At 37.2% G+C, this 25,807-nt stretch overlaps 1 protein-coding gene across 1 annotated transcript in view; it reads left to right on the forward strand.

Annotated features, from left to right (window-relative positions):
* Positions 1-25,807, forward strand: part of RAPH1 (Ras association (RalGDS/AF-6) and pleckstrin homology domains 1) — a gene marked incomplete at its 3' end in the record, with an annotated part of 83,355 nt that overhangs the window by 51,322 nt on the left and 6,226 nt on the right. The window contains exons 5-13 of the mRNA XM_084264696.1: positions 5,327-5,401; positions 13,208-13,285; positions 14,526-14,685; positions 15,327-15,448; positions 16,970-17,035; positions 18,461-18,604; positions 19,755-19,865; positions 23,397-23,495; positions 24,158-24,278. Coding sequence (XP_084120822.1) covers positions 5,327-5,401; positions 13,208-13,285; positions 14,526-14,685; positions 15,327-15,448; positions 16,970-17,035; positions 18,461-18,604; positions 19,755-19,865; positions 23,397-23,495; positions 24,158-24,278 — 976 coding nt within the window. The remainder of the gene's footprint in view (positions 1-5,326; positions 5,402-13,207; positions 13,286-14,525; positions 14,686-15,326; positions 15,449-16,969; positions 17,036-18,460; positions 18,605-19,754; positions 19,866-23,396; positions 23,496-24,157; positions 24,279-25,807) is intronic.

Here is a 25,807-nt window from a genome sequence, read left to right on the forward strand (position 1 = left end):
TGTTTTTTCCTTGATGCACTGAAGTAAGCCATTCTCTTGCACATACATAGAAAAAGTCCTTTCTTGTTAAATATTATCTGCAGGTTAAAAAATATTCACTCAAGTTAACATATTTAAGACATTACAATAACATAAAATACCTTAGAATATTGCTAGGTAATTTTTTGATTAAGTTTCTTACACTTTCTTAAATTTTTCCCATACTTTTTTTTTCATTTTTTGTAAAATTTGACAGTGTAAAGAATGTATTTGCCACCCAGTAATTCAGTGTTAGTTTAGAAATAATTTCAGTTTGGTTTTGGTCTGGCGGGGGCATGGGGTGTTCTTTGATTTGGCAAGGATAATAGGGGAGAAAATACTGAGTTTTAGGCCATGTAAAAGATTACTTGTTTAGTATAGTGCAGCCCCTTACGTTCTGCAAATCTGAAAGGTATTTCCATTTTCCTGGTAGTCCATCTGTTCTGTTGTGTTTAGCAAACGTTTTATAGATGTAGGATTGGTGATAGGTATGAAAATGTTTCAACATGGGAAAAAAATTGCTGGCATAAGCAGCTACCTGCTTATGAGTTATCTGAAAGCACTGTAAAATGCAATGTTCAATAGCTGGTCGGTAAATTTCTGGTATTTGTGGCTGAAGATAATGGATGTTACGTTCCTGTCTTTAAGGAAAGGATATAGGAGGAAATCTTTGAAGTCTAAAGCATAATTTGGAACAAGACTATATTTCATGTTTTTATAGGCTGGCTGTCTGTGCTGAATGAGCTATGCATAAAAACTATTTTTATTTTTCCTAATGTTTAGAAGTTCTAGGTGCTGTTATTTTTACTCAGATCTAGTTTTCTATCTTGTGATTACCTCTATGACCTAAAGTTTGTTATGGAGACATTAGTATGCTTATTTATATGCTTTTTTGTTCTGATATTTTGATAATCATACCCCATTTGTCAATGTAAGAATGTTTCTGTACTTTATACTTTTGTGGACAGCTGTGTTGCTATCCCTTGAAAAAGATAAATTTTATTTTCTAGGAAGTTTTGATCAGCATATAATTTTTAATATTTTGAGGAGGAGGATGATGTTGTTTATTATTATTATTGTCCATAGTTTTCAGTGTGACTTGGAGTAGTTGCTGGTGGGATTTATAGTAGAAAACAGTCTAAAACCGTTATCGTTGCAGTGTCTGTTCATATTATTTGTATGAAATTAATTAAAACCATCATTTTCTTATTGACAATTTTTGCTCTTTTTTCCTCTGTTAAGGTCTTTTGAAGTAAATTGAATTTCAGAAACTTTGTTCAAAGTCTGATTCTTACTATGAGGAAGCACTACAATATAATGGAATAGCTTTTTATGTACTATGCAAAACTTGGCCCCAAAAGAGGTGATTTTGATGTTAAAAAAAGTTGCAAGTATATTTAATACCTGATGGTAGGCTTTGTATTAGCTTTTTTTAGGGAAAGAATAATGTCTTCTGAAGATTATAAAGAAACAAACTTTGTGAGATTCAGTCTCCAGCAAAGCTACTGTAATGGCATGTCCAGTGTTAGTGTTGGAGTCTTGTAGCAGTTTATGTAGACTGACTCATCGCTTAACCAGTGTCTGTGGAAGTGCAAATTACAAGATTTGCTGATGTGACAAGGAGGAAAATTTCCTTATTGCATCTTAAGAATCTTTTCAGAGTCCTGTCTCATTTCCCTTCCTGGAGGCACACCAGTCTACAGTATTTTGAGTTATGCCTGAGCAGACATGGTGTTAGATCAACTGGGAAGCCTAAGTGGGGTTTGGGTCTCAGCATTTAGAATATTGAAGTATGTGTTATTTTGAGTTTTTTTATTGACAGAATGGTTTTATAGATCCCCTTTAAGTAGAAAATTTCAACATTTGCTAATGCCTAATAAGTGATTTTTTTCTACATGTAGTGGAACTTATTAAAAGGTATGGCTGTAACTGGCTTGGTTTTATTGAGAAAGCTATCCTATACATAAATATACAGCTTTTAAAAGCCCTGTAGTGAGATTAAAGACTTAAAACTAGCTTTGGACTGTACAGGTGGTATATACAGTTTGGGTTTACACCCCTAGTTAAGTGCTGGACTAGAAGTATGTGGTTCTTTCATTGGGCATCCAGTCTTTAACTCAATGTTATTTATGTTGAATAAGCTTTACTGAGCATTTTAGTGAGTGAAGCAAAAATGTTACAAACTAGCTCTTGCGTAGCTTCATGCTTAGTATAAAGAACTGTACATTTTTGCCTTCTCTGGAGCTTTGTCAAATTTTGATGATTTCATGAGGTTTCAAACTACTTTTACCGTCCAAGAATATTTCAATATTCTGCCTATGTGACAATTTAAAATAAATTTGAAATAACCATTATGAGAAATGGTAGCCTTTCACTGGGAGGTACCAATAGGGTGGGGGGAACAGGACGTACTATTTTGTGTGATTTAAATTGGTTTTATATCCTAAACAAACCCAAGGTGTTGCAGTGGGGAAGAGACGTTTGTTTGTTTGTTTGTTTCCAGGGCATGAGTTCTCATTGTTTTTATAGAAGCAGGTGGAGGTAGAAGAGATACTTTTCATAGTGGAAGAGTAGAAATGTTTTCATAGGAGTAGTAAAATTTTTGGTTTGTTTTCTTGTATTTCATTGCTGCTACTTTTAGTCCAGGAATGTACCTGGGACGGCAAATTTGGTTAATTTATTTGGAAATATCAGGAATTTACATTTTCAGAGCTTTGGTATATAGTCAAACTTGGGAAGGGTGTCCCTGCCCATGGCAGGGGGATTGGATCTAGATGATCTTTGAGGTCCCTTCCAATCCCCAAAGCATTCTATAAGTAGAGAGGAGTAGGTTATTTAGATCCTCTATGTGATCCAATAGGATTGTAGGATCTTAAGGAAAGCTATTTATCTGCCCCTAAACAATAGAATATTCCCAGGAGCCTGTATAAAAGGACATAATCTCTTCATGTCAAAGCTTAATGTTTGAAATGAAGTCTTTCCTTTGAAACAGATTAAGTGTTTTAAAACTGTGTGTTGTGAAAGAGTAACACGTTGTTGTAAATGAAACTTAACATTTTTCTTTCTCTAATGATTTCTGCGGGTCAAATATTTAAAAAATGTTAGGTGCATATAGTTGTTGTTTAGCCAAGCTGTAATTCCTAGAGCTTGGGCTTTCCTGTTGCTTCACCTTTTCTGCTCATTCTGACTTCTGGGTATCTGCAGTAGTGCAGAACATGTTACACAGTACAAAGGAGCCATATCTAAAAGGTATCTGGCTAAGAACTGTTGCCTTCTTGATTCTAGACATGTCTTTCCAGCTCAAATTCACATAGGTGGTTGTCATCACACTGTTACTTCACATTTCTCTGGCCAATACCTGTTCCCATGAAAGTCCATTGTTCTTGATTTCCTGGATAATTTTCCTGTAGCTATCTGTTTTCATATTTTGCTGCACAACTGCAAAGCAGCATTAATGAAGTTCCCAGTGGTTATTTTATAAGAAATATATGGCAATCCCTTGTGGAGGAAACCGTACTTAAATGCAAAATGACCACAATCAAAATGACCCATGGGAAGAATATTGAACAGTCTGGTGTGAGCTTCTCTGGAGAACTGTTCTCCAGCAAAATAATATTTCCTTTAAGGAGAAATTCAGTGTCTCCTCTTTGTCCTGGCACTATTGTTGACTGCTAAGCTAAGGAAAATGTCTAGACCCTAAGAAAGAGGCTGCAAATGTACAGTGTGATGTTCTTTCTACTACAGTGCTCCATTTGCCAAGAAAGTGTGACATTTATTAATTGGAGTCCATGATGTCTGACAAGAACTCTATCAAGAAACTCTTTAAAGAGTTTCCTTAACTTGCCTTTAGGGTCCTGCATCACAAATTTCTTCTCAGTGTGTGCTTGAGGTGTGGAAAATTTTTAGGCAGCACTGTTGTGCTTCTGAAATATATGATGTAGACACAGGTGGTGAAAAATCTTCATTTGGTCTGTAGCATAACCTGTGTCTTACTAGTGGCCAAGTACCAGGTAGAGCTTAGGCTGAAGCCGAGGTTTTTCTTCAGATGATGTGTAGAATCTCTTCTGAGCTGTGACTTTTAAGGATCTCCAGCAAGCTCTGATTACTCATCCCAGCACATGGCAGTCACATCAGGTAGACTCATCCTGGAGGAACTGTACTCACCAGACTATTTGATATTGCCTTCTATGAAGTTGTAGATATGGTCTCTTTCTTTTTTTCAGGAGGCAGATGGGAATTCTGTCCTGCTAGCAAGTAAGAGTATAGCAGGCTGCTCTGTTATGAAGCCTTGTTCTAGACAGCATCAGACCAGGCAATGCAAATAAGGCAGAGACAGATGCAGCTACATGAGACAAAATTTCAGTAGAGTGGTGGTACACAGGATATATACTTAATGCTCTTAAGTGCCACAGTATTAACCTAATTTCCTTAGCAGATTTCTGACTGTGGTTCTGCCAATTCCCGTGGGCTGATGGTTTTGTTCCTCTGTTAACAGAAGGTGGAGAAGATAATCGCTGTTAACAGTCATGAACTGATTTTTGCCTTTTGAGAAGTTCTTCTCTACTAGCTGCTACTACATTTTAAGCAGATTAAAAACATTTTTTGCTGACCCCTCTTCCAGGAGAAATACAGGGATTTGTTTTAAATTTACTGGAATATGTCATTTGACCTGTACAATGGAAGAGAGAGACTTAAATCTTTTTTGTTTTGGTGGGGGGTTTTGTGCTTTTTTTGTTTTTAAAAAAGGTCAGGTTCGAATTATTGTAGTAATGTCTTTTTTCTTTAGCTATAGAAGCAGCAGTCAGTGTAGAAAGCATGAAACCAGTTCCTTGTGTCCAGGATTTTTAGCCAGTTTTTAGTGGCTTTCTGCTTGCATATGTTTGCATAATAAAAGTAGAACATTTAGTTTTAGAAGACTGGGCTGGATTTTGAAAAGCATTGTAAATGCATGTTTTCTTTTATAGTTCTAAATGTCTTTAAAAATAAGTTGTTTCTTGCAGAAAAGAAACCAGTAGCAGGTAAGCAATTTTTTTTTTTTAACTCTGTTGTGTGACTTTTTGTACAAGGGAAGATTAAAATGTGTCCTCTATTAATACAACTGCTTTTACACTAGTGTGTTAGCCTTGTAGTGTTTGGGAATGTTCATGTGTTTATGGGAGGGAAATAAAGTGATGATGTAGGGTGTGGTGTTTTTTTGTTGGTTTTTTTTTTTCCTTAAACTTTACTTTATCTTCTGTAATCAAGACACTATAAAATTACTATACTGACTTCTTTTGACTTATGTTCTTTCTCTTTCTTTCTGCACAAGCACTCCTATTTGGACAGGGAAACCTCCCTCCTTCTGAGAAACATTGCAGGAAAGCCTTCTCATTTGCTGACCAAGGTGATGCTTCTTCTTTCCACCTGTATGTGACTATTTCTATGTAGAAAGAATGCATTTGGTGTGTGCAATGCTTCTCCTGCCCTATCTGAGAACTTCTGCATTTGCATAGGTGATTTTCCTGATTGTACAAGGTGCTTTTAACCGTTGAATTTTATTGTTTGTTTCTGCATTTATCAAAGTATTCAAGTTCTTGGGAAATTCTTAATAGCCATGTCAGTAGGTACAATGCTTTAGCTGAAAAGAAAATGTACTGAGCTATAAATTCTTTTATTCCTATTTCCATTCACTAGTTTAAAAGAAAGAAAAATACACAGCTGTGGAAAGTACATGGGAATATTTAATACTGTTAAAAGGCAGTAGTAGCCTTAAAATAAGTTTTCTTGTGTTGAAGATACAAAGTAGTAAGTAATGGGATTTTTTTTTAACATTTTGAATGGTGTCTTGATATAATGTGGGGAGAATATCTCAGCAAGGCAGTGGTCTAATGAGCCCTATACAAATTCTGATTGTAAATTAATTTCCTTTAGAGGCAAGAGGTTAGTAATGTACTAAGTGCAAATTCCAATTAAGTTTAAGAATTTCATTTTCAATGCATTTTTCCTTTTGAAACAAGAGTGGGAGGGATTTCAAGTAAGCTGTAAGTCTCCTTGGTAAAAAAGCAAATTGGCACAAGGAGCATAACAGCTTCACGTTGAGAAAACTTTGAATGTTCAGTAGCTGAGGTGTCAGATATGTCTAATAGTATGACCTACTGCAAACCACTCTTCGGGTTATTTTTCTAAAATAGACAGTCTAGAGGAGAAACCTCAGGCAAGCCTGAATTCACAAAGTGTACCTTGGCAACTTCAAAACAATAAGGATAGTGTGTGGACATAAGTCGTATTTTCCAATAAAAGTTTAGAACTAGTTAACTTCTTTTTCTTAAATACCTTAACATTCTCCTCAAAATGGTCAGCATGCGTCTTGACAGTAGGTTTTCCAGGCTGTCTTCTAGAGGAGTCTAAACAGCCAAACCCAAGTATTTTTCTGCTCTTGTGACTGTTTTGCTTAGAGTAGAAGTCCATACCTCTTCTTTGTTCCAAACGCAGTTCCTTAGCTCTGCACACCCAGTAACACGAACAGGCACCAAACCAGCAAACCTTGCTTGATTACAAATAGATTAACAGCTGATTTTCTCTTCCATCTCTGTGTTTTCATATTGTCCCTTCTGGTTTGTATATGGGATGAGTGTTGACTAGCATATGGAACTTGAGTTAAAAAAAAAAAATCAAATTGATAAAGTCCATTGTGTAATAGGACCATGAACTACCTCATATCAGTGATTCTAATATTTAAATGTTTGGATTTACAAGTCTTTGTCTTGGCTTATGGACATGGAGTCAAATGCTTATGATGAGCATGCTGATGTGCTGAGGATAGTGCATAGGCCTGTCTCAGCACAGATGTACCATCTACTTCTGACTATGGAGCACACAGTCCTGGTATGGATAGTTACTGGCTCTCTTCTGACCTTCTGCAAAGAGAAATACATTCATTATATTGATGGAATGGAAAATTGCTGCTTAGATCCCTTCAGCTTGCTGTAACATTATGTAAGCTTGAGTATGAGAGAAGCAGTCCCAAGAAATGGGGCTTTTCCCTGCAACTGTGGCAAGGTAGTAGATCAGTTAACTGTAGGATCATGGTGCAGGTCTGTGCTGGTATGTCTGGTGTTTCAGTTATTTCTTAGTGTCTTATTGCTTCATCTGTTCTTCCGCTTCTTTGATCTGTTGACCTCTTATATTTAGACTAGGGACATTTTGGTGGAATGTTAATATAGTTTTTGTCCTCTGGTAAAGTAACTAATAGTAAAAATTCTGGTCATAGACCAGATTCCTTTTGTGTTACAAACACACAAAGTTTCTGTTGCAGCACAGAGCAGATCTCAGCACAGCAGATGGTCTCTTAGTCGTGGTCTCTTCATTTTCTCTTCATCACAAAACACATAATTCCATGTCTTACTGTTCATATAGCATTCAATCCCCCCCCCCTTTTTTTTGGTTTTTTTTTTGAAAACAGAATGACCTGAAAGTGTATCAGAGAAGTTACCGAATATTGAAATTAGAGCAATGTATCTTTGATGTCAAATTTGCAAACTTGTTTCCCAATGGAGTTTTAATTAAGCCATCAGATGAATACTGAAAATTAAGCTTATGGCTATGAAGTATAGAGTATGTACAGATAATTTTGAGAGAGTATTCACAGCTCAAATATATCCCAGCTTGGTACAGGAAAACGAAAAGACGAAAACGAAAACAGCTTTTGCTGTTACCATTTCTTCTACCATTCTGATGCATGTAAAGTTGAAACTACATTCAGGAAGCCAAATGATAGTGGTTTAATGATGTAATGCTTCAGATATGTATGGGAACATCTGCAGAAAAGAAAGAATGTTGTGCCTTCTATTCCCAAATAGCTAGTACTTCATTCTTTTCTTGTTGACCTGAAAGGCAAATACTCTTCTTATGAATGTTGGTTTCCCTGGTGTGTAGATTTTGGTTACTTGCACACTGTAATGCCTTCAGACCTTTAAATAAATTAGATGTGAATTTAGCTTCATGCATCTTAGATCAATTTGATTCAGATGTCCTCATTCTTGAATGAAGCATCTGTTTGACTTTCTTTTAATGCCATTTAAAAAGACAACAAACTATTTTTCATCTGCAAAGCATGTGAGCACAATCTGAAAACTTCAGCCTCCTGCAATCAGTTTTTGAGGAAGTTGTGATGGCCACACCTGAAAGCCACAGAAAGGATATAGGTGGTTAGTAGCAGGGTTTTGTGCAGCATTGAAAATTACTATATAAATTTTTTATTCAACAAGCTGCTTTGTACAAATCCACTGTGATTATTGTGATGTTTCTGTGTTGTTTTAATGTCACCTTTGTCTTGGAATGAGTTATAATAAGCTGTTGTGGATACATTGTCACTCACACAGTCTGTGTTCTCAGTCTGTTTCTGCGCTGTTCAGAATATCCGTCAAGCTTTTTGTCCAGCTAAACCTCCTTACCAGTTAGTCTTAGTGCCTCATCTCAAACATCCTTACCATGGTTTCTAAGCCCTCTTTTCCTGCCTGGTTGGGTTTGGGGGTCATTTTGGGAGGTTTATTTTTGTTCTGTTTTGTTTCTTTTGATGGGTGTGTGTGTGTGTGTCCCTTTCTTGCTTTTTCTGGTCCCAGATCTAGGACCTTTTATCTGATAATTATTTGCCTTAGGTAGTCCCAGGAGAAACCTGGCGTAAAGCTGGTGCAGACAGGTTCTATTCAGAAGCAAACAGGAAGATAATAGGTAAAGGGGTAAAGAGCCACTGAAACTTTCTGCAGATGTATTTTGGGTTTTTTTTATTCACTGCTACTAGCTTTGTCATATTTACTTCAGGTATTCTTTCAGAGGGACAGCAGAATGTATGTCCCTGCTGAAAAAGATTATATTCTGCCATACCTTGAAGCATACCTTCAAAATTGCACAAAGTCTAGTTGTAGGCCATTAACTAGTAGTGCACTCCAGAGGGTCAACACCTCAATTAATGATCTGGATGGTGGGATAATCACTAACCTAAATTCCTGACTCTATCTTGGACTAAGTCACCTGGTTCTGGCACATACCAAATCTACTCCTCAACACTGATCCAGTTGCTGCCCAGTTTATGCACCACTCCGATGCATCATCTTGGCACTGTTTTTCACTCAGCCTAACGCTTGTAGATAAGCTGTGGATGGATGGGATAAGTGGACATTGATGTGGACTGAAAACTGGCTGAATGGCTGGGTCTGGAGGATGATGATCAGTGGCTTCAAGTCTAATTGGAGGGCAGTAACTAGCAGCGTATCAGCGGGGTCGGTGATGAGTCCAGTCCCCTGACATCTTTATTACAGATCTGGATGATGGGACAGAACAAGTTTGCTTCTGGTCCTTCAGAAGTCAATGCTATGTGTGTATTTAGTTACCTTCTTACCTGCATTCAAAGAAACACTTCAGAGACAAAATATCAAACACTAAACATAAAAGAAATTCCTTCTTTTGCACATCTTGTGATCTGTGTATCTACCCTGATAAGTGAAATGTGGACTTTGTCATTTACCTCTTACCATTTAATTACTAGCTTTCTTATGTACTGTAACCTTTAAGTGATTTGTTTTCTGCCTTTTTTCCATTCTGCCTGTCATCTCTGCAAAAGGCATCAGTTAATGACACTTTAAAAATGTACAGTGAAACAAAAATTAAAACCCCAACATAGAAATGTGAGGCATGAAGTCATTTGATCAAGGTCAGCTCAGTCAGAGCCCACATCTCACATATTTAATGTTAAAACACAGGATATATTTAACTACACTTTTAACTGGAAACTGATGCAGGAGACACTGACAGTTGTTTTAATAAGGAAATCTTAACTCTATTTTTATTCTTTGTGGTCATTCTTTCCAGTATTCCAGCATAGGCTAAAATTACAAAAATCAAGTTTTGTTATAAAAATAGAAAGGAAAGTCATTAATGTATGTGGGTATACATATGTATTACCTTTATGTTTTTCCATAGCGTGTACCTGACCACGAAAGTAGTCTTATCGAGGAGTGAGTGGATTCTGCTGAACCTTTCTGCTGATTTAAGTTTCAACCAGACCTCCCTGAATTGTGTGTGTGGCCACAGCAGCTCTGTGACTGCTGTAACTGAGAAGTAATGCTGTGTGAGGGAGGTGTATCAGCTGTGTCAGGGATTTACATTGGTATATGCCACTTGAGAAACCATGACCTAGGCAACAGTCCTGCCATTTATGTGCATATATCTGACCCTTGGGTGACTTAACTTGTTTACTGCCAAAGGGGAAATGAATACCTAAGTGAAATGTGATTGAACTCCACGTTTTTTCCTTGTTGGTTTGTGGTGTTGAATCATTTACAGTTAAGTTGTCTCTCTCCACCACCTGTCACCTTTTTCTTGTGTGCAATAAAAAATGTTGTTAGTTTAATATGTTGTTAGTTTAGTACATGCTTCCTCCCGTCAAAGAGTTTTCTTGGTTCCATGTATAGGGGAGAAGAGAGCTGGTGTTTGTGTCTGGGTGCAGTTTTGGGGTGGCTTTGATGAGGAATGGATGTGGATGGCTGTTTTCTTGCACCATTAGGAGAGAAATAGTGTTGCGAATTCTGAAGAATTCTTTAGTTATTAAATTATTTTATTAAGTAATTAAAATAGTTACTCTTCCTGCTCCAGTGATGTTGCATCATTACTGATGTGATAAACAGCGGCCTGAACACTAACTATAAAGCAGTGGCAGGGGGGTTGGACCCGATGATCTCTTGAGGTCCCTTCCAGCCCCTACAATTCTATGATTCTATGATTCTATGAAAATTTTAATATTTTAAAATCCTTGACTACTATGTACTTTCAGAAATTTCCAATTCTTGCTTCCATTTCCTCTCTGCATTTCCAGTAAGTAGATTCAGACCTCTTTCTATAAATTGTTGCTGGTTGAAACTGGTTCTTATTTTTAGAATTGTAATTGTGAATTTTATTTAAAATTAAACCAACTTTGTTAAACTTTAGTAAAGTTTAAGAAATCCTGATCTCTGGACCCACACTAAAAGGGAGTGGGAGATGTAACGTAATTGGTAGGCGTTAAAATAGTAAATCCTCAGAATCTTTTTTGGTCTATGCATTTATAGTTTGAAGTGTTTTAGGGAATGATGAATTACAGGCTGTGAGATCAGTTGAGATCTCAACTGTGTTGATACAGCTATATGAGAGCCTGCCAGCTGACTCCTTGTTGCTTTGCTGCCTCGTTGCTGCATGTGCCTGTGCGCTGTGGCTGAAAAGTGCTGCTACTGGGGTTTCTTATAGATAGATGCATTGCACAGGTCTACAGTCAAATGGGGTGGAAAATGGTGCTGCTTGACTTCAGTGAAGAGCAAAACTAAATGTGCTGTTACCTTTTGTACAGCAATAAAGGTTTATGGTTGGATTAATGACCAGCTTTTTTGAACTATAAATTGGTTTCTCCAAATGTGTGATTTTTTTTTTTAAAAAAAAGTCTTTTTCTCTCGCCGATCTCGTAACGTTCAGGTTCACAGCGTCCTGGTTAGGAACTTCCAAGTATTTAAAACCTTGGTTTTCAGTAATAATTTATTTCTACAGATTAAAATGGTTAATTGTAAGGAAGAAGAATATTTTAGTATTCCAGCTGTGAATTACATTTAAATGAATCTTGGTATCATGGCACTTCTTTAAATCTGGAACGTTAACCTGATTTAACCATTCTGTGCTATATGATACCACCATAATTGTGGTGGGAGACTAATAGAAACCTACGTTCTTAGGTAATTGAGTTCCCAGATAATGTTTCAAGTTTACATTACTTCTGGTTGTTGTTTCAATTTACTGGTCCATTTTATTAAGAAGGATTATATTTCTCACGAGGCAGCCTGTTGTCCTGTCTAGATGATTTTTTTTTTCTAGTGCATAGTATGGTCACAGGTATGAGGGAGCAAAAGCTAAGTAAGAGTACAAGTAGTATAGGGAATATCCTTTAGCAGTTGATAAGAATATTCGTAAATCACTGAGAAGTGGAAAACTTAAACTCTGAATTTCAGGATAGCTGCATCTTGACTTTTACAAGAAAAGGAACCATCTACACACATGGTAAAGAAATCACAAGTTGCATTCATACAAGGAAGCAATGCAGAACTAAATATCTGTGGCATGCTGGGTGTCATTGTGATGGGCTGTGCTACTTTTGATCCAAGAAAAATCTTAGTTTTTCTTTTCTAATGTTTTTTAAAATATTTTGTAGGGGATTTGTTTGTTTTCTGTGTTTGGTTTAGAATTTTTAAAATCATCACGATGCTTTTCGATATTGGTCGCAATGAACATCCACAATTTAAGATTTCTAAAACATGAAACCTGCATATTGCATCTTAAAAAGAATGGCTGCTTGTTTAGCTGTGTATTTCAAATCCACTTTCAATAGAAATACCAAGAAACTTAAGAAATTCAAAAGCAGTTCTGGTCGTCTTCCAATATAGAGTTTTCTTTAGTATCAACAGAAAGAATAAATTTAAATTATCTGAATTTTGAATGGATTTCCAACTGTAACAAAAAGAGATTACTTAAAAGACCATCAAAGAAAAGAGTGCTTGTTTGCTTTATGTTTCTTAAAATATATAAAGCAAGGAGAAACATAGCCTGGATTTAGTAAAAATAAAGGGAGCATTCAAGCTACTTACTGCAAAGGGATTAAAAGTCTTCCAAATCAATTCACGTAGTGTGGAATCCTATTTACAGGATTTGTTTTCCATACTTTGTTTGCTGTAAAATTCTGATACTTCTCAGTGTGCTATTTTATGTTTTATATTGATCAGCCAAAAATCTATCGGGTGTACTCAGTTGTACACTCTTATTAAATATGTGTTGTCCAAATCTATGACTGTAAATACATGATATGAAGAAAATGTTATGTAGTAATGTACAAGGCTACTTGCAATACTGAAGAACAGAGAAATTCCAACTGTGTGTATGCAGAATATATACCTCTATTTTGTTCTTTTGGAGATAAAGGCATTTGTATTTCTAAAAGTTTTATATTTATATAGAGAAAGAGACACTTACTGTCTTAAAAGAAGTGGTCATCTTCCTCATTAAGAGATAGTTGAGGATTTATAGGTAGGTAAATCAGCATGTCAGTTCGTGTTTTAAAGCACAGTAACCCAAATTTAAATCCACTAAAACCAGACTGACATTTGTGTTAAATGGAATTCTGTGTGTTGTGTCCCCTTAGGAGGAACAGGCTGCGAAACTCAAAGCTGAGAAGATTAGGGTTGCGTTAGAGAAGATTAAAGAGGCACAAGTAAAAAAGGTAAACTATTTCTACTGGTTTGTAAGATCTTTGTTTTATTCATATTCACCTGGAAAATACCAACAAAATTCTTCCCATTTGTGTCTGTTGCCCTAAATAAAATAGGAATACTGTAGTGTTCTGATCTTGAGTGATAATGTACTTTCTCATCTAGACCAGATGTTACTAAGAAGATCATAGCATATGGAATACCATTGCTTTTCTTAAGGAATAGCTTATTTTACAGCAGTGCACGTTGAGAAGACTTTGCCAGCTTCTACCCAGAGCTGAAATGAAGGTCCAGCCTCCTGAGATTGTCTTTGTATATTAAGCAGTCCCATAGTTAAAATTAGGGTCTGGTTTTTTTACAACACTTCCCATTATGCGTAGCAGAATTTTCCAGTGAGAAATGGAATACAAGCATTTCAGGCTACAGACATCTGCACTATTAAAGAAATTAAAGTGTTGCCTTTAAATTTAGCATTTTTAGTATATTTGGAGATTTTGGTAGATTAAAATGCCTTTTACATTAGTATTTATATATCAAAAGCTGAAAAACTGTCCTGGCTGGAAGACAGAAATTAACAGGCCAACCACTATATTACAACTCGTACATTTTAACTTGCCAGCTGAGAAAAAAGAAAGAGGAAGCATAATTGTCAAGAAGAATCTATTTCCTTAATTTTTTTTGGTTAAAAAAAATGGCTGCATTTTTCTTGCTGAACAGTGACCTCTTTAAAGCCACTGTTCTTTAAAAGCAAATTTCTTTCTCACAAACACTTCATACTCCTCAGAAAAAGAAGATTAAGTATAGGTTATATTGTTTACGTAGTCGTGGAGGAAGCAGGCAGAAAGCTTAAAGTGCAAGTCTGATTCTATAAAAGTTTGTGCAGAACTCTACGTCTGTATTGCACCAAGGCATGTGAGAAAAATTGTCACAATGACACATTATTGATCAGAACACCACCCTTTGGTGGAAGGGATTTTTTTTTCCTCCTTAACACACAACTAAAGCATGTTGTTGTTATATTGGGAAGACCATTATATTAACTCTCTTAAACTGAAGAAGAACAGTATCTTGTTAAGTGCTCATGTTACAAATCTTGACATGATTTATGGCTTTTAAGTTCTGAGGAAGTGTTTTGATTGAACTTAATATTTTATGCTACTTAACACAAATAAGAAATAAGATCTTAAAAAACATGTTTTAATTTGAAATGTTGGAAACCTGTCTTTTTTTTCCTAATTTTCTGCTTAATAGCTGGTGATCAGAGTCCACATGTCTGATGACAGCTCAAAAACAATGATGGTAGATGAAAGGCAGACAGTGAGACAAGTATTAGACAATCTAATGGACAAATCACACTGTGGTTACAGTTTAGACTGGTCATTGGTGGAAACCATCTCTGAATTGCAAATGGGTAAGTAATAGTTATAAACATTTAATTCTTATATTTTGATGTAATATAAATCCTCAGAATGTTTTAAATTCTTGTCTTTGTAATATTCATTATCCTGGTGATTGTTGTAGTAAATGTTCATTTAGGAAATAAAGCTCACAAATGACATTTCAGAATGATCTGGGAATGTTGGAGTTGTTTTCCATTTGTATTAAAAGCATGTCAAAATTCTAAGGTGGAATATAGAAATTTTGTCAATGTCACTGAGTCTCTTGGGTTTGATGTGTTCCTAATGGAAGAAAGAGAGGAGGGGTACCTTATTTGTACTCATCACATTTGAAACGGGGTCGTTTGAGGCTGCTGTGTCCGTGGTAGGGTGGTAGGCTTTGTCAGCTGAAAAAAGACAACAAACACTTCATAGAAGCCTGAAGAAAGGGAAGTGAGAATGTTGAGGAAATGTATGTGTAAAATTAAATCAGGCATGTCTGAAAGTTGACTGAGTCCTTTAAGTTTCTGAGTGTAAGTTTCTTCTTCCCCCTTTTAGTAGACCTTGAACTTTGTTTTGCCCATACATGCTTTGTCTCACAGATGTGGCCGCAGAATAGTTTCTATCACAAAATGTGCCAGATTTAAATGTATTTTCTGTCTTGTTGTGGCTGCAGAAAGGATTTTTGAAGATCATGAAAATCTAGTTGAAAACCTTCTGAACTGGACAAGAGATAGTCAAAACAAGCTGATGTTTGTGGAGCGCATCGAGAAATACGCGCTGTTCAAGAACCCCCAGGTAATGACGCCTGAGCCCCGTGGTGTGCGCGGGTGCACACACCTGACTGCAGCTTCCTACTTTTGTGGTAGCATTCATTTCTGTACCTTTATTTTGGTACTTGTGTGTGTGTGTGTGTGTGTGTGTGTGTGTGTGTTAAAATGCCAGGCAACTTTTCATTTCAGCACTCTGCACATCCACACTGTCATCGGCATAAAATCAAGCCCCTAGCAAGAAACCTAGAGCTGAAGCAATCTGTTTGCTGATGTGTTCATGAGTAATTTTAACAGAGATTGGGGCAACCAATTTTGTGGCATTTACACCAATACTTAGTGCTGTTCGAATATGTAAATAGGCAAGAAGAGTGTTGACAGATACTACTAATAGCAGTGACTCTTCACATTCTTACATTGCTGGCAAAAAGGGGAAGAGAATAGCTACTCCACAGTCAAATGGCAAGTGAAGAGAGTGTCCCCCCTTCTGTGTGGAACTTGGGACCTGCCCTCTATTCACCTGTTTCCCCTGTTCCCTGACTAGGATAGCAAAAGCCCATTTCTCTCTCAAATGGCCTCAAAGGCCTCTCTTCCTAAATATTAGCTGCAGTTTCAATACCCAGCAGCAGCCCAGTACTGTGAGGCAGCAGAGGAAACGAAACAGAAAAACGGAAGGTGTCTGTCTTTCTGAAGAATTTGACTTGAAAAAAACTGGATATAGTATCACTTGATCTTTCTCTTAACTTTTACCTAATGTATTCCCTTTTAGGGGTTTAGATTATTTTTACGTCTGTATGGCTTCTATGTAGTAATTTCTACATGCAGTAGGCACTGTCAACAAAATGTGTAGTACCAGCAAAACCCAAATATTTCTCCTGAAACTGGCTAAAGTTTATGAATATTGGTATTTTTCCAGTATATAGAGCTAGGGGTTGGGAAGCTGAATATTTTCATTGTCCCAGTCCTTTCCAAGTTGAAGAAGAGTTGTAAAAAAGCTTACTAAATAATATACTGTGCCTATGCGTAGTTAGTTGCTTTTAAGAAGACAATTGAGTATTTAGTAATTCCTAACAAAAATACATTGTTATTCAGCAAATCTCTCAGGGTGAGGTGGAAGGAAGTAAATGCTTCTTTGTGTCATGCTTTGAACACATAAATAAAGGTGGTATGTTACAAGTTTTCAAGATCTCTGTTTTAAACAAAATATTTTCAGTGTGGAATTTTTCAAATTCATAGTATTTTCACTTGTGGATACATTGTACCAGGCAGCTGTTGTTATGTAGAAAGCCAAGACAATGTTGTTTTGAAGCTGTAACTTAAGAGTATGGAATGATTGATACTTCTGGAAAAGGGGATTATAACTTCATTCCATGTATTATTTAGAGGCCTGACAGTTTCAATAGGACTACAAAGGTTTGTTCAATTAATGTATTGTTCTTGGATAGGATAACGACTGTCTTTTCTTACTGCTGAAGTAAGTTAGATGAGAAATGTTATTTGGCTTGACTTCAGAATGCCTATAGAAATATTAAGCTTTCTCTTGTTACAGAACTATCTTCTGGGGAAGAAAGAAACCTCTGAGATGGCAGACAGAAATAAAGAAGTGCTGCTAGAGGTAAGAGTGCAAACAGAAAGGGTATACTAGTCATTTCAGTCAACTCTAAAACCTTGTGGTGATTGAAATTGATGGATGGAGCTGAATGTAATTCTGGCACAACTGTGAGTGGAGTATGTTGTGTTTGAGGTGGCTATTTTGATGTTACACTGTTTCAAATATGATCAGTTAATAAAAAGGTGTCTTTGTTTAATAGCTGAAATTATTTAGGTATTGATAAATAACTAGACACATGTATGTAACCATACACAGAGATATTCAAAATGAGCTTGCCTCTAACTGTGGCTACAACCAGTTGAAATTTGCAGAATAGTCACTTTGGTTTGGACCTGTGGTGGTAGGTATTTTACTAGTACTCTCCAAATGATGATTCCCTACAAAATTCCATAGCACTTATTCAGTGAATGATCTAATGATGTTAATGTTTTAAAGTTTGACAGTAAGAAAGTAGTTAAAAGTTGTTTATATTATATTTTAAAATAAATGAACAAATACTAAATTTTAAAAAGCAGTGACAGAGAAGAAAGCCAATTAATACCGAACACTTGAAACAGTTTATAGAACTAAGGAGAACCAGAAAGTGTGAAGCAAACAGTAAACTTGGCCTCCAAAAGCTGAAAACTGAATGGCTTCTGTGACATTTTTGTAGAGACATACCCATGCTGGTGTCATAACTTCCACTTGATTTTCTGAATAATAATTATGTTTTCAATAGTTACAAAAAAAGAGGTATTTTTGTATTTAATTTTGAATTATAATCAAAACATTTTCACTTATGAGTAGCATATGAATGCTCTTAGTATATTATTAATATGGGGTTTAATAAGTGGTTATGTGAATACAGTGGATCAAAAACATGCTTGAAGCCATGACGTGCATGTTGTAATTCTAATTCTTTCTATCTTCTAGGATTACTCATTAAACCTCTGTGATGCTTATTAATCTGGAGTGTATTTAAAGCATTTGTTTTCCTCTGTTAGCTCTTTGTAACTTCTATTAAGGTTCTATTTATAGGGTTGGCAGTTAATAGCAACGAAGTACTAATGAAATTAATTATAGCTGTATCTGGTGGCTGTGTAATTAGATTTTTTGTATAGTTAGGCTTTTGAGACTTTATCTGTAAGGTGACCTGTGACTACAAAGCCAGTAATGTCACTGGGAGATCTATTACTGATAAGGAGCTGCTAATGTTTTTGTTGTCATTCGTGCCCTGAGGAAATTACAAGATCCCCTGTTGTGTTTGAGTTTCTTTATAGCTTCTGCATTTAATCTCTAATTCATAGTAAATCATGTAAAAAAGACCTGTCCCTGTTATGTGAGCATTCCTTACATGAAGAATTTCAGAATTTTGGTCATTAAGAGCAAACTACTGCCTGCTCTATGTTCTGGCTTTCTCTCTTCCCAAACTACTGTGTTTATTGGCAGGAATGCTTCTGTGGAAGTTCTGTGACAGTGCCAGAGATTGAGGGGGTTTTGTGGCTGAAAGAGGATGGTAAGAAGTCTTGGAAGAAACGCTACTTTCTTCTTCGAGCTTCTGGAATCTACTATGTCCCTAAAGGGAAGGCAAAGGTATGTTCTGTAAAAGCAATTTCCCAAATTGTTTATTGTTAGTAAGTTATGGCTGCAAGAGTCAGCCTTAAATTTTGGCTTACCTGTGTGTTGCCTAGTGCTCCATCCCTTAATTACAAGTGCAGCTTTTATTGTTGAAATTGCTGTGATAGCCCTTGATGTGAAGCATGTAACCCAGCTTCAAATACAAGATGACAAAGGTCAGCTTTGTGAGTGAGCATGGAGTTAGCTGTGCAGTTAAGAGGCTGTCTTTTCTCCAGCAGAATTCAGATGAGGGACTGACTTGCATTACAAATGCCAATCATAAAACATCAGACCAATTCTACAATCAGTGCGCATAATTTCTTTGCTTCAGTGAGTTTATATAAATAGGATTCCTTTTGACCAATTTGTGCTGTTTTTTGAAGCTGCTATGTATAATGCTGTTTCCTCAGTGTCACCACTGTTCTGTGAGTATTAATAACGAAAAGTGAATAGAAAACTGCTGAAAATGCTGAAAACTAGCTTCAAGGCTGAACTGCTCTGGGTTCAAGTTGTGCATGAATCCGTCAGTCTTGACATCATCAACTGATCCCCAGTACTGGAAGTCTACTTCCCACACAGCTGACAATGAAGAGGAAATCTCTGTCAGCACATCAGTTTCCTTTAGAGCTGGATACATCTCCGATATTCTTTCCACAGTGTTCTGCTGCATCTAAACACTACATGCAGTATAGCCTGTTGAAATTCAGTACCCTACAATCCTTGCCAAAAATCAGTAGAATTTTACTCACAGTCACAATGGAACTTGGACACCTTGATTATTACCAAGATTAAATGTAACCAACAGCTGTTAAAAAGTTCCCAGTCAACCAATCCTGTTTAGCTTCTCCTGATACTCTAAATGAACCTTAGTAGTGTCGGTCAAAATGGCAGGTAAAAACTAAAAAGAATAGACTGAATTTGGAAAAGGGTATACTGGTTATTAATGACTGGTTAATAATGAATGTCTAATGCAAGAGTTTGTGCACAGCTGTATCTCTTTCTTATATTAGTAGTTAAACTAGTAGATTTAAGCTAATAGGAGACCTTAACTAGATTGGATCTTAACACTAATTAAGATTTCCTCAGTGTGTGTGGTTTTGTGATTTATTTGATATTTTCTTTATAGGTCTCACGGGATCTCGTGTGCTTTCTGCAGCTGGATCATGTCAATGTTTACTATGGGCAGGACTATCGGAACAAGTACAAAGCCCCGACAGACTATTGTTTAGTGCTAAAGGTAACGGTAATTGTTGTAAAAGTTCTCGTACTGGAAAGAACGATTAAAGAGCTTGAAACGTTTCCACACTGATCTTATTCCCTTACAATTTATACACTTTCTAATTGTGAGCAAAAGCTGGTTAACATCATATTAATCTTGGGGGAGGTTATAATGGAGAGTACACTCCCTCCAGTAATATAACAAATATAACAAAACTCCACCAGTCAGTTTTCAGGACGAATCTCTAAACTGTTTTCATTCTACACATGAGAAATCTAAATTGCCCTAAGTTAAAGTGACAATGAGAAAGCTAGGTTTAACTAAATGTTTTTTTTGAGTTGTTGTAATGACCATCCTTGACAGATACACCAAAAAATGAGAAAATGCCATGTGGGGACTAGTGCAAAGGGAAGAAATGGCTATGACTCACTTTCTTCCCTGTCAAGTTGGCAGATTTCCTCTTCCTGCCAGAAGATCCATATGGGCTGGGGGGAGGGTGGCAGGGGCAGGGAAGAAGAATACAGAGTGCAGCAGCGGCCTTTCTTTATAAACTGCTTATGAAAAACATTACAAGTACAGAGCAGTCATGAAGAAATACTTCCACAGCATATTTTTTCAGCTGTTAGAAATTTAGAGAGCCAGGGAGTGTATCTTGGATGTTTAATAGCCATAGGTGCATCCTTACTCTTTGAGTATGCCCTTTCTCTTTTGGGATTCCAAGAAACTTCTAGAATGCTGCAGCAGCTGAGTGCAACTTGTATCTTTCCCTTGTTCTGAGCCATCAGTTGCTTTCCATTTTGTTTTCCCCGAGTTCTCAAATAGGACGTGAAAGTTGGTGAACAATTGTCGCCACTTCTCCATGCTACTCATGGCTTTGTAAATGTTTTCATATTGCCCTGAGTGGTCTTAACTTTCAGACTGCTGAGTCCCAGAGTATGTTCATCACACTCTAAACCACTACATTCTTTTTGTTCCTTTGGCAGTTCTGTACGTTACAGACACTCAGGTTCAGTGAGATAATAACCCTCATAATGCTAACTTTAGGGAGTTGACATCTCTGTTAAGGTAGGTCCAGAGTTCTGCAGAAATTGGTATTAGAGTCAAGTCTAACCATATTGCTCAACCTGAGGCAGAGGGGATATGTGTATGGGGGGAAGAAAAGTAGGAGTTGAAAGGACGAGTAGAAAGAACAGGTAGGAAAAAATGGTATGACAGCAGTGACCTGATCTTAAACTGTGAGATTAATAACTTGAGTTCTTCAAGTTAGTTTAAATTGTCAACTCATCTCCCAACCAATCTTTCTTGACTCCCACACAGTGTTCAAAATGGTGTCAGTTCCTGCAGGATAGCTAGCTACAAAGCTATTTTAAAGCAGGTTTTCACAGTATGCTCATAACAAGTTAAGTGTCTTCATGGATTTGAAAATGCTGCAAGTAACAAGAAATAGTTACAGTTGCACTTACAGTTTTCCTTTGACCTCTCACCTTTCCCAATTTTTAGCTCTTGTGGTGTTGCATATTTCTGTAACATTACAATGGTTTATGTGCCTGGAGTGTGTGGCTGCCTCTCCCCTGCATGAAAAAAGGATATCATCTTAAAATAGACAGACCAACATGCATTTGAACCCACTGCGAGGCAGACACTTGAATATCAAATATGGGACGTGATATTTAGGGAGAAAGCATACAGCTGAAACTGGGAATATTTTCTGTGTTCTTATAGGTCATCGGTGCAGATAAATGAATGTAATTAAAAGCAAAAATGTCAGTGTTTCTTCTGCTTTCATGTCATCCACATCAATTGGACAGGTTAATAGTGAATTTTTTTTTCAGACTTGTTGACCACACAAAGTAAACCAGACTGAGTGTTACCTAAGCAGAATTTTTAAAACTATTGCCATTCTGAGCATAAATGAAGACATTAAAATGTTAAAGTCTAATTTTACTGTGTCTAAATTGTCCCTTATTGGCTTATCTAAGTATATAAATGGGGTAGAATTAGTCAGATAACTCAGGTTCTAAGTTCTCAGTGTGGAACTGATGAATCACCAAATTACCATATTAAGCAGGACTGAGTTCTGCCTTCCTCAATTTTTAAAATGTTATATCAGTGGCTCATGCTAGTACCAATGCACAGAAGCCATACAGGTTTGGGTTTTTAATAGAAATTCAGTTTTGTGCCACAAAGATTTGCTAAACTGGAAAATATCTCCAAAAAACATGCATGTGTTTTTTGTAGAGGCAAATGGCAAATACAGACTCAAAGGTTCACTGAAGTCCAGGATGGATTTGCCTTTACATGTTGGCTCGCTTTGTTTCGAACCTTTACTGTGCAAGACAGTATACAATATTAGCTCCTTGGTCCTAAATACTAGATTTCTGGGAGGTTCTTCTATTTCTGTGTAGGCACAATTTTTTACAAGTCCAGGAAAAAGATGACTTGTTGGTGAAGTAATTTTTTGTGCTTGTATAGACTCTTCGTTGTATAATGTATATGAAAGAGACTGGTAGTGAAAATTTTAAAAAATTATAATGGGTACAGATATATATTCTGTTTATGGAGAGAAACATGTTCATTTTGTAATATGTTTGGAAGACATCAGAGAAAATATTCTGAAAAGAGAATAAAAGTTCTTTGATATGTTTCAGACAGTCTTCAGTAAAACTTAAATACCCATGATCATCTAGTGAAACTCTGTGTCACTGAACTGTAAACTAACAGAGGAAATGGTAAGAACTTGAGCATTCAGATTTTCCCTGACATCTGAGAGACGTAACTTCTACAGCCTGGACAGGAAACAACTGAATAATAACATTTCCAGAATGATTTCCAGTGTCTGATTTTAAAAAAACCCACAACATTTCTTTCTTGACTTCTGAATGGAGAAATATGGCACCTTATCTTTTTTTTATACATGTGCTTGGGAGCAACAAGTATTTCAGACAGTGGCCATGTATCAGTAGGGCAAGCACCTTAAAGGCTCTACAAGCTGCAATGGAATTGTGCTTAACAGCATCATTTGTGGTGTCTCTCAGTACATAGAAGAGCGGAGAGGACCAGTGTGTGTGTGTGTTTTCCTCCAGTTTGTTTTGATGTGAGAGGAAGGTGAAATACGTTATTTGCCTCCCTCAAGTGGTAACGTAGTCCCTAGGGCAGTGAAAGGAAACAATTCTGCACTTGGCTTGTGTTTAGGAAAAGTCTTTACAAGCTGAGACTGTTCTGACCACTTGACTTCTAAAGAGCTTTACAGGTACAGAAGACTTTATTGGTAGGTAGAAATACTAAGTACTAAAATACAGAAAAAATCACCCTTACTTAATATTTCAAACCCTAAATCAGTATACACTGGACACTGCCAATCTGTGTGTGAAGCAAGCCCTGCTGCCACCTCCTGAAATACTGGTAATCATTTTAAGGGGGTCAGAAATAGACTGCTCTTGAAGAGCTCCCAGCATTAAGTTTGTACGGACCTCAACAGTGTATGGACCTCAACTTCCATTGCATTCCCAGCTACTCTCATACTGATGAGGATTAACAATTTTTCTGCAGCATCCTCAGATCCAGAAGAAATCCCAGTATATCAAGTATCTTTGCTGTGATGATGTAAGAACTCTACACCAATGGATCAATGGCATTCGCATTGCTAAGGTAAATCCTCTAGTCAGCCTTGCACTGCTGTCACAAGTTGTTGTTATGATCTATTTGGAACCATTTACAGTTACTTAGCAAAATACATGCTACATCTGACTTACCTCTGTTTAACTACTCTGAACATGAACTGTACAGTCATCCTACATATTTCATTCCCTAGCAAAATGGTTAGGCTTTGCTGTTATGATAATTCAGTAATTGCATCCTTTCTTCTTGTTTCTGCTCCACCTCTTTGTAACATGATGAAGTTCTAACTGCCATCATGGGTAGATTTTATCCAGCTCCCTTACAAATTTTATAAAGAAGGCATATGGGAATAGATGGGAAGTGAGAAACCAGAATTGCTTTAAGTTCCCTACTTGGCTTAGTTTATTCATTGGCCTATTTCTTGCTCAATGTTATGTCTTCTAGCATAAGTAACTCTGTTTCTTTCTTTCAACAATCCAGTAATAAAAAACCAAAAGGTTGGGGGGAGTTGGCACTTTTGTTAAATAAAATTAAATTTGCACCAGATTAATATTGCCTGAGCTCCTTAACAAGGAGCCTGTTGTTTCTCTCTGGGGAGAAAATGTGGTGGAATAGAGAAACTTGAGGTGGAGCTCCAGAGTCTGCAAAGGGTACACAGGCTAAACAGTCTTTAAATTTGTCGTTTTGCTTAGTATGGGAAGCAACTATACATGAACTATCAGGAAGCACTGAAGAGAACAGAATCAGCATATGACTGGACTTCCTTGTCTAGCTCCAGTATCAAGTCAGGCTCCAGCTCATCTAGTTTGCCAGGTAATAATGTCATCTGTCTCATAATAGAAATATTTAATTACCTCTTAGATTTATTACCTTTTTATCAGCTGCTTTCTGAAGACCGCGAGAAACTTATCACAAGAAATGGGCTGTTTTTCCAAAGTCTTTTATGCTATGTTTAGTCTAAAACATAGACACTATATTTAACACACACACACACACAAACTTACTGTATGACTTGCAGTGGTGTAGGCATTTGGAACATACAGTGCTTTCTTCTTCACTTCCAAAAAAGAATGTTTCTGATACTGAAAGGAGGAAGTTTCCTTTCAAATGCCCGACGTCTCTATCTTCACCTATCTGGAAAAAGAAATAAAATCTGTGTTTTAATGATGCCCAGAGTTACAGGCATATCTCGTAAACTGCTTTTTTGAATGAAATATTTGAAATGGGAAAATGAGAAATAGTCCCTGCCCAATGACAAAGATCCACACAATCTCCTTAGAGACAAACTTTGACAGTGCTGTTTCTGTTCCTATGTCAAACTGTATGCCTGCAGTGATATGCTCCTGTTTACCTCTCAGCAGAACTGGGACTGGTTTATGAATGGTTTATATAGTCTCATTTCACTGTGGAGATCTGACTGGCACTCTGCCAGGCTATTCTGAACCTGCAGGGGCAGGTGTCCCTATTGGAAACAGGTTATCCTGTGACAGCGTTGTGCCCATCGCAGGTACAGGTCGGGGGTTTTGCTACTGAGTTGGAAATGCTCAAAAAGTAGCTTGTGAGAACGAGCTGAGCAGGCTCAGCCTCACTGGGAAGGCACTGTCTGTTTTCCTGTGTGTGGAACAGCTTACCAGGTGTAACAGCAAATTCTTGGTTACTGACAATGTTTTCCATTCAAGCTGGGTGTTTACTTAATGCAGTTTCTCTTCTGGTGAGGAGCTGTGCCACAGCCCACCAGCCACACATGTTCTGCCAGAGCTTCAGTCCAGCCTGTGCCTACATGCTGCCTCTTTTCCCTAGGACAGCTTGGGGCTACCCTGAAAGCAGGTGCCAAGCTGGATACATTGGCCTGGCATTTTCAAGTTACCCTGTGCACCCAGAGCATCATTTGCCTTTGCTAGTTGCAGGATGCACATCGTTCCTTCTCTTCCCTTAAGGAATGGAGCAGTCAGAGGCAGACTGTTGCCTCAGCTAGCGTGGTTTGCCTGTCCTGAGCCTGTGGCCCAGTGTCTGTTTCTAAAGTTGTGCTGGGAAGGGGTGCTGGAGGGACAGGCTGCATGTGTTGCATGAAACTGGGCTTTTCCCAACATGCAGGAAGTGTTGAGGGTTTCAGAACCTATACAACTGCAGTATGTTTTTCTTTGCAGCGTATCTGACACACCATCACCTTTTTGGAGCTTCAAATTTGGTGAATATGAGGGATCTGTTGCACTGTTTTCCAGAAAGCAATGGCCTGAACCTGAGCTAGAGCTCGTGCAGTAGTTAGTGGAACATTGTCCTTTGGTGGGACAACATCTTTAACAAGGGTGACAAATAAATGTCACACCAGCTGTATTCTTGCT

Source organism: Gallinula chloropus (genome assembly GCF_964237585.1).
Source record: "Gallinula chloropus genome assembly, chromosome: 5".
In the NCBI taxonomy this organism is placed as follows: Eukaryota; Metazoa; Chordata; class Aves; order Gruiformes; family Rallidae; genus Gallinula; species Gallinula chloropus.